The sequence below is a fragment of the Sesamum indicum genome, unplaced genomic scaffold (assembly GCF_000512975.1).
Source record: "Sesamum indicum cultivar Zhongzhi No. 13 unplaced genomic scaffold, S_indicum_v1.0 scaffold00128, whole genome shotgun sequence".
NCBI lineage: Eukaryota > Viridiplantae > Streptophyta > Magnoliopsida > Lamiales > Pedaliaceae > Sesamum > Sesamum indicum.
Window position 1 is genome coordinate 262,308 of NW_011628055.1, and position 9,095 is coordinate 271,402.

Here is a 9,095-nt window from a genome sequence, read left to right on the forward strand (position 1 = left end):
ATAAAAATTCATATATCAATGTGATATTTGTACCGAAACTCGTGTACTAATTATATTATTTGCATGAACTCATCTATCAATTTGCTCATGGTTTTCTTTGATCTACAAAGATATAGAGAAACATGATTAAAATACTCGACACCTTTGAGGAATGGAGAAGTGTATCATAAATCAATACAACCTTATCTCGGTATTAATTTTCTTTGTAATCCTAATTATTTATCTCTAGATTTTTAAATATTTTGTAATTTTCCAAATTGCATGTTGGTTTCTACTCCGCACAAAAAGAAAAACGGAAAATGAATTCCATTGTTAGACAATCAAAGTACATAAATTTTCTAAAGAAAAGAGTAACTGTAAATACATAAATCTCAACCATGTTTGAAAATTCAAAACTTCCATTGTACTTCTCGGGGTATGTTTTAGCATTCAATAAGATGTGTGCCTTTTTCAACTTCGGTTGCTACATAATTTTGCACTTCACTACATCTTAAATTTATATTGAAGTTTTTCTTGACATATCGCAAGCAATAGTTTTCATAGGAATCCACAAATCAGCTAAAAGCACATGTCTGAACAATGAAAGCCACATAGCAGAATTGAAGTTGGTGGATTGCAGCTAGTGTAGCCAAAAAATGAGATCCAAATTTTGCCATCCATTTTTCAGTAAATTTGTAAAACAAAGGGACAAAGATTGTAAATCAACACATTTTTTGCCAATATTTGATTCCTAAGATATTGCATCACCACAGCTACACCACCTACGCTGCTAGTCCAAAAATATCCCATCTTGATCTTAGCTTAAGCCACTAGAGTGCTGGCAGTGGTTGATTCGCTGCAAATAAAAAGTTTTCCATCAAGTTGAAGAATAACATGTACATGAAAGAGAAATCTATGCGACAAACAACAACAACAAGAAACAGAATAGACAATACTAAGACTCCAAAATTAACATGGGCGACCCAAGATATTTCAAAAGAAACAATTGCAGCTTGACAAAACATAAAACTACTCCGGCAATCAACAAACTATTAACTGGTAACACGGAAGAAATTTGACATCAATAACTTGCCTCCTTTTAGAGAACAGGAGGGAGATTTAAAATCTGCCAAGTTTGTTAAGGATACAGAATCCATTATGTTAGAAGCTAATATGCTACCTTGTTAGAATCAGCACTCTTGAACTTATCCTCAATACAGCAATGAAATTGTATTATTTGAATAACTCTCTACCAACCTAAACCATGTATGTAAGCAGCAGGGACTAGCACGGTAGAAGCAGCAGTTTTGACATAAACTTTTATTACCTAATACAACCTAAGGCACGAATCATGTCATTCAGTCCAACTGATAGTGTTCGTGAATAAAAATTTCAAGGCACAAGCCTAAGTGCATTCATATTTGACAATTTTAGGAAAAATTCATCATGCAGCAAAACGGGACAAGACAACAAAATCCACCAGATAAGAATACCCAGGCAACACAATTCAGAAGGTTTCTACCTCGCAAGTCAGAGATTAAACAGCAAAGTTAAACCAAAAAAAACCGAGTAGGATGCGGAGAAAAGGAGAAAACAAAGAAGAGCATTACTATTTCCAGACGGGTGGGAGCTTCTTGGTCTTCTTGTAGTATCGAGCCAAACGGTGAATCCTACTCTCCACCAAAATCAACCTGAACTTTGAATCTTTATCCTTCCTGTTCCTCTCCAAATGCTTCCTGATTGCAACTGCTTTCTTGATCAAGTGGTAAAGATCCTCCGGAATCTCCGGTGCAAGGCCTAACACATAAAAAACCAAACAACTCAAATCATAATGAAAACACATTTTATTCACTATAAAATTTCACATTCAATAGTAGAAATTCGTAATACCGTGAGCCTTGAGAATACGCAGAATCTTGCTTCCAGTAACGCTCTTCACCTGAGCAATACCGTGAGAATCACGAAGAATGACACCGATTTGTGATGGTGTCATGCCCCTCTTCGCAAACTTACATATATTCTCCTCAACCTTGTGGATTCGAATTTTTTAGAAGAATTGAAAAAAACAGATTAAAATCCTGTCAAATACAATACAAATGCAAGAATCCAAATGCTTGCACAAAAGTGAAGTTCAGATTAGATAAATTTACATCTTGAGAGGAGATTTTGAGCCAGCTGGGAGGAGTCCTCTTGTAAGGCAGGGCTGAAGCAGAAATACCCTTACTGAAATCAAATAACATAAAACGCCCAAAATAAATGTGATGCCACGGAAATCTTTTTCGCAAAATGTAAACGTGATTTGCAGGTTATAGATAACGACGGAGAGAGGGAGTACCCGCGGCTGTGCATACGACCCATGACGGCGGAGGTGGCGGGACTCTGTTCTCACCGATGAAATTCGCTTGATTCTGTAAACAAAGGCCAAAAACCCTAGATCCTGAGACTAGTGTGACGATTATAGATAGGGTTTTAATATGCTGTTGAATGTAGAGACGAAAAATTTCTGTTGGGTTTTCTTCTGGTCCGGCCTAATTACCAAATTTGAATGTGGGCCAATAATAGGTCCATTAAGCCCAAATTTACGAAGCGAGGCCCAATCGAATGGGCCCCAACCTTGCATTTGAACCCTGCTATTCGAGCCAACTGAGCCTCTCAAATTGTTATGATTAAATTGTGATTAAATGGGAATTTGCGTACTTCAATTAGAACTGGTCTGAACTATAATCTAAAAGCGAAGCAAATAAAATCCAAGCGATTGAGGCTGTTAGCAAAAAAGCTTAAATTAAATGATTTTTAAGTTATAGTTTAAATTAAATTAAATGAAGATGTTTGAGAATATAGTTTTTGCTTAATACTTTTTTTTAAAAAATTCAGCTAAAATACAGTAAATTTATAAGTTGGTGAAAATGTATTTATTACAACTTAAGACATTTTGTAAATAAATTAAATTTTCTAATAACTTTTTTTTATCAAATCTAACTTTTGTATGTTTCAAAAATCCCCCGCACCTACTATAATTAAAATCTATCCACCTCCAAGATAATTAAATAATTTTGCCAAATACTTCCACATTAATTTTTTTTCTACTTATAATTATTACTTTTAAACAGTACCAACTTTCACATCTCATCTCTTATCCACTTTTTCTAAAATTAAGCACACTTTTGAAAAAGCATATTTTTTCGCAAAAAACCCCCATTGCCTTTGTGGAGGAAGCTGGAGACAGGGCGTTGCAGTCCCACAGATGCATTATTGGCTGATCTATAAAGGTACGTTACTGCTACACCATTATTATGCAGAATCAATTGACAGCCACAACCCTTCTTATCTCCAGCTCCAAAATAATACTAAGTATGGAATAAAAGATCATGAAACAGGAATCACCGTTCTCTAGACTTAGAGAGGCAAGTCATCTTTACATGCAGATTCAACGTGAGAACAACTCGTTCACACAACAGACAACTTCTAAATTACACCTAAACAACAATGAGTACAAAATCAAAACCAAACACAAGCCTCAAGCTCCAGAAAACACTGACTATGATATTGGAACTGTGAAGCCTAACGAAAATGCTTTGTAGCAAACAACTCCTAAATTACACCTAAACAACAACAAGTACCAAATCGAAACCAAACACAGGCCTCAAGCTCCCAGACAATACTGACTATGATATCGGAACCGTGAAGTCTAATGAAAAAGCTTCAGCATCCCAGATAAAAAACTACTCTTGAAGAAGAAAAAACAAGAATCCTGCTTCAAGTGAATACATAACACAATGAGTATCTGGATAACCTGCAGGTGGAAGTCACAAATTTTGCCTTCATCAGACTATAAAGCATTGCAAATTCTCTCAACTATAAACAGCTAACTGAATACCAAGCACTATGCGGCTGGATAAAGAACAGGACATGAAAAGAACCAGAGAAAAGGTCTTCCACGGTTCCACCTTTATATTTTGATTACAGAGGACGAACAAGCCCCTAAAAATTTCCAGTCTCTACTTTCTTCAAAGCTTTTTACACATTACATATAACTAAAGATTATCTAGAAGATATGAGAAATGAGTAGGCAACATCGTAATCTTTCCACATAACAGCCAGCCCTACTTTCTTTGTCATCAAAAGAGGAACTTGGACAGAAACTATTTCCTTCCTCAGAAATCTCTACTAAATGTGCTGATCAAATGGGAAACACCAACATCTAGTTTGGTCTCTGCAACTGGCAATGGAAATCTAAAGGTGTAGGCAATACACACCAATACTGTTCGCTCATCCCAAGATCAGCATGCAATACTCATTCTGGCCCAAATTATCCATCAACAGTGATTAAGATTTCCCTTTGGAACCATGGCATTGTAACACAGATTCCTACCGCTAGCATGAACTATCAGTTTGTTATACATAATATCATTATGAAAATTGTCTGATACTTCCTTGCATCCTCACCGTACAGGTGCAACAACTTTTTTCCCCTCCCTTATTTGCTAACCAAGTGAGAGAATAAGCAACTTGAGATCAATAATGTCTTGGCAGGTAGAATAGAAACGTCAAATTCACTAGTTGCCAGAGTTTTAGACTAGATACAACACTGTCAAACCACTATATGTCAGCTGAGAGTTTCACAGAGAAACAACCATTTACTTGTTTATCGCGGTGCACATAATCCAAGAGTTGAGATAAACAGATTGCACAATGAGAAAACAATTTCAGTAGGGCATCCAGGCCAACAGAACTCCAAGTATAGAAATGTGATATCTATTCCGAATGCTTGTCTATTTGGAAGAAACAACACAGGTATGTTTAAAATGAAGAATTTTAAGCAGCTGGAAAAATATCTGGACATCAATGATAGACCTTTGAACTGCAAAAAGTATAATAAGTTTTAGGTACAAGAAACAGTAAACACCTAGAGTTCCTTTACAGGAGCCAAATTTCAAGTTTGAAATGCCTGAACATCCATAGAAGAGCACATCAAATGCCAACCATGGCCTAACAAATAAACTCCTCAAAACATGATAAAAGAGAGGTTAACTGCAAATTCGCACATGGCTTAAGCTAAAACATACGACTTGCCCGATTATATACCAATTAGAGGCAGACGCTATATGCTCCTCCCCTTTCTACTTCCACTAATAACTCCTAGATCCACTATAATGTGATAATAACTCAAGAACATCATGAAACCGCACAGATAGCAATCATTCGCGAGAAATTACAACTGTATAATATCTCAACTTCCTCAAAAATCACCTTCTCACTTGGCGACCATGCGGGCGATGAAATCCTCGTACCGGATCTTGCCATCGGATCCAACATCGACTTCGCGGATCCACTCATCAAACTCCGCAGGCTCCAATTTCTCGCCAATGCTGGTGAGGATGTGCCTGAGGTCCGATACAACGACGTAGCCAGTACCGTCCTTGTCGAGCACCTTGAACGCGTCGCGGAGCTGGCGATCGAAGGGCTCCGGCTTCAAGTGCTTGGACATGAGGTCGAGGAACCTAGGGAAGTCGAAGGGGGCATTGAGACTCTCCTGAGCGATTATCGACTTAAGCTGAGCTTGAGTAGGGTTTCCGCCGAGGGAACGCATCAGGATTCCGAGCTCCGACGGAGCAATCTTGCCGTCTCCGTCGGTGTCAAACAAAGTGAAGGCTTCCTTCATCGATGACACCTGATCGTCGCTCAGATTTTTCCCCATTTCCGACTTTTTCTGGGTTCCCCTTTTTTCTGGTTTTCAGTTTCTGTACCTTCTCAGTTCTTATTTTTTGAGAAACAAAAATCTGATAACGTTTTTGTTGCTTGGGAAAGGCACAGCTGGGCCATGAATACAAACATGGGAAAGTGCTGGGTCACTTGCGAAAACTAACGAAAGTTTGGGCCTGCAAATTCTGTGTAGCCCCATTCGAGATGGGCTGAAATGCAAAAACAGGGTAAAAAGATTGTAGTTGAGTCTGTCAGACAGCTGCAAGACCATCCCAGCCAACCGAAGCTAACTGAGAACGATCCTCTACTGCCCTAATGGCCCAGTAATCGGAGCCACAGAGCTGTTAATCACGCTCTGGTCGAGCAGCCATAGTTCATCCACCAGACTTGGTTTCCTGTCTCCTTAGAACTCAAGGATACAGAGGTACGAGCCTATAGAACAGATCCTGTTCAAGTAAGGTCGTGCACTGTCTTGCTTCTCTTCATTATATAAAAAGAGCTTTTATAATGTAAACTACCAATGTGCGATTCTGTTTTTGCTGGACTTTGACACACCCGCCTCTGTGCTGCTGCCGCTGTGAGTCCAATAAAGTGGCTTGGGTTTGACCCGGTCGTTAATGGGTACGGATTGGTTGGAATTCGGGTTCACTTACAGTTTGTGCATGTTTTTAAAATTCTTTTACTAATCTTAAGATCTTTTTATTTTGTACTAATTGACTATTTAATATTATACCAGCATTTATGCACGTTATTACTTTCACTTCTAATAATTCGATATCAAAATATTCAAAAATTAAAGACATTTAAAATATTATGGAAATATACAAAAATATAATATAGAGGCAAGTAATAGCATCTATGAACCGGTTAATTTATATTAATATCCGCAGATTCGATAAATTTTGACTAACGCTGGAATTTATTTATTAGACGGAAGTAAACCTCAAGGGTGCTAGATGTAATTTCGCAAACTATAAGAGGTCTACGTATAATTACACCAAACCTCAAGGGATGGATGGGAGTGTAACTATCCCTCACATTTAACCCTTTATAAGTACAAGAATATACATAAGAATGTTAAATGACGTACAAAATAAAATAATTACATCAATATTTTTCTAAATGAAGAATTATTTAGAGAAGTGTAAGTGTAATTTCAAAACTTTTTTTTAGAGAAAAGTGTAATTTTTTATTTTTAGAAGAGGGGATATAAGTGTAATTAACCCAACTAATAAATGACAAATGGGCATATGGGCTTCTTGGGTTGTTGCAAAGACTTTGATTAATCAATTGACAAAAAATGAACAATCATATTTGTGTTAGGAGAGCTTTCACAACACACCTCATCAACAAGCCCTTTTGAGATGTGCTGCAAAAGCAGCTTCCCCAATACACTTTTTGTTTTTCTAAGCAAAGCCTTTATAACTGCATTCTCCATCCACCACTCTACTAAAACAAGCTCCACAAAAATCTTGAAATATTCCCACTAAGGAAAAGGAACACTAATGCTGGACTCAACAATATTTGAGTTGATCAGCATAGCTGCTTCAAACTCCCTCATGGTCTTCTGCTTCTGCAATCTCATCATTGCTGTACTACTTGTTGGCAGCTCATCAAAGCCAAGTTCCCAGTTCAATGAAGTGGATGAAAACCAAGAAAATTTCAATAAGACTTCAGTTTCTTTGTCTGAGCAGAGTGTTGTACTGGTTGAGGGGGCAAAGGAGTTGTCATCTGTGAGCGTAACGATGGTAGACAATGAGACGATGAGGCCGAGCCGGCTGGACAATGCCGATGACGATGTTGATGATGATGATGGTGATCTGAAGAGAAGAGTTGAAGAGTTTATTGAGAAAATTAACAAGGGATGGAGGGCTGAAAAAGTGAGATCGTATGCTTTAGGCCAATGACATGCCGTTGTGATTTCAACGGTGGACGTGCGGGGAAAATTTGAGTTTGGTGTCGGATGTCTCTCTTGACGTTATAAAGTTTAAGTTAAAAGACTGGCACATAGTGTATATTACAAGAGTTTTCTTGTTCTTGTTACCTCATGTAATTGAGAATTAATGAATATTGATAGAAGAGAAGAGTCTGGTTTATGTTAGAGAAACTACAAATTTGTAGGAAGCTCGATATAAATGTTGACATGGTTGAAGACGTGGCATTTTTAGGTTAAATTACTAAAATAACTAAAAATTGACATAATTTTTGAATTACAGAATCAAATTATAAATTTTAATTGTCAAAGGATGCTATTTGGAATAGATACACATGGATGAGAATAAAGAGGAGCCAAAAGGGCTTATTTAGATGGATCTAAAAATTCAAATGTAATAAATTTGTTGTAATCGTTAATTTGTTTGTCCTAATCAGATGGTCTCTTGCATGCTGCTAAAAAAATCCCATGTGTTATCCAGTAGCAAGAGTTTCCGTTTCTCAAGGAGAGCAAAGAGATGAAGATTATCATGTAAAAATCTGATACCACTATGTTATTTTCTATAATTTGGATACAGAAATTATATGATTTTTCATTTCGGACTTAGTATGTAATAAAACTGAAGGATACGTATCAATCATTTTATAGTTTGGTCTAAAATTATATTCTAACCCAATTTTTGCAAATCCAACTTTGAAATAAGTTGAAGTGGGATTACAGGGGGCAATATTCTCTGTTGTTCTAGTACAGATTTCAAAGAATACTCGTAAGTTTTTGCATCAAAATAAAAAAAACTCATGTACGTTAAATACAATAAAAAAAATGTAATAGAAATTAAATTAAAAAATAAAATGTGGTAAAAAGAAGCTTTTAGGAGCAGATACGTAGTTTTATCCTTGGATGTGAAGGTTGAGGAGTTGGCGATGCCTCCAAACAATTTAGTAAAGTAATAAAAGGTAGCGACGCGTGCTCCAGTACACAGATTGCGATGCACAATTGCACATGAGCTTCGCAGGCAGGCAGTCCTTTGAGATCCGCTTTATTATAAAAAGGTCCTTCAATTTCTAAAAATTACAAATGAACACCACATACAGTCATATCCCTTTTCTTTAAATGGAGCAAACATGAATCCCGTTTACTCTTTTCAAACTCCTCCTTTTATCATCAAATCTAGTTGAGCCGAACTAAAAAAATATGCCCGACATCAATATATTATATCCAACGAGTCGAAAGCAAACAAATTCTAGACCAAGTATCACAAACTCGTGAATGTTTCAACTATAATCGAAAAATAAGAATTCGAGTTTCACACATAGAAAGACTCCATCTTAGGCCAGAGAGAAGTTTGATACAGACAACATGAGAATCCTACAAGCAAATATGTCCTAACTCAGCACCTAAACAAGGGCAACTTTGGGTCAAACAATCAAAACATGCTCTACTCTGTCACAACATCCTTAGGTCAGGAAGAAGTAAGCCT

General features: G+C 36.9%; 3 protein-coding genes across 3 annotated transcripts; 1 reads left to right on the top strand and 2 right to left on the bottom strand.

Moving 5' to 3' along the window:
• Positions 1 to 591: 591 nt before the first annotated feature.
• On the bottom strand, positions 592 to 2,472 carry LOC105179228 (40S ribosomal protein S13-like). Its single transcript, XM_011102829.2, has 5 exons — positions 2,315 to 2,472; positions 2,130 to 2,202; positions 1,870 to 2,008; positions 1,590 to 1,776; positions 592 to 835 (listed from the first exon to the last, which is right to left on the bottom strand). The coding sequence occupies exons 1-5, from the start codon at positions 2,335 to 2,337 to the stop codon at positions 802 to 804; spliced, it is 456 nt and encodes a 151-aa protein (XP_011101131.1). The 5' UTR covers positions 2,338 to 2,472; the 3' UTR covers positions 592 to 801.
• Positions 2,473 to 3,321: 849 nt separating this feature from the next.
• LOC105179229 (probable calcium-binding protein CML13) lies at positions 3,322 to 5,751 on the bottom strand. The gene is made up of 2 exons (XM_011102830.2): positions 5,230 to 5,751; positions 3,322 to 3,772 (listed from the first exon to the last, which is right to left on the bottom strand). The coding sequence occupies exon 1, from the start codon at positions 5,675 to 5,677 to the stop codon at positions 5,234 to 5,236; it is 444 nt and encodes a 147-aa protein (XP_011101132.1). The 5' UTR covers positions 5,678 to 5,751; the 3' UTR covers positions 3,322 to 3,772; positions 5,230 to 5,233.
• A 1,353-nt stretch (positions 5,752 to 7,104) lies between these two features.
• On the top strand, positions 7,105 to 7,750 carry LOC110011311. Its single transcript, XM_020691272.1, has one exon. The coding sequence runs from the start codon at positions 7,188 to 7,190 to the stop codon at positions 7,587 to 7,589; it is 402 nt and encodes a 133-aa protein (XP_020546931.1). The 5' UTR covers positions 7,105 to 7,187; the 3' UTR covers positions 7,590 to 7,750.
• The last annotated feature ends 1,345 nt before the right edge of the window (positions 7,751 to 9,095 follow it).

Excerpts from the sequence above, each read along its gene's own strand:
- LOC105179229 (XM_011102830.2), bottom strand. The coding sequence starts at position 5,677 with ATGGGGAAAAATCTGAGCGACGATCAGGTGTCATCGATGAAGGAAGCC.
- LOC105179228 (XM_011102829.2), bottom strand. The coding sequence starts at position 2,337 with ATGGGTCGTATGCACAGCCGCGG. Across the intron at positions 1,777-1,869 it reads GCGTATTCTCAAGGCTCACG|GCCTTGCACCGGAGATTCCG; the intron begins GTATTACGAATT and ends TTTATGTGTTAG. Across the intron at positions 836-1,589 it reads CTCCCACCCGTCTGGAAATA|CGAATCAACCACTGCCAGCA; the intron begins GTAATGCTCTTC and ends TTTTATTTGCAG.
- LOC110011311 (XM_020691272.1), top strand. The coding sequence starts at position 7,188 with ATGCTGGACTCAACAATATTTGAGTTGATCAGCATAGCTGCTTCAAAC.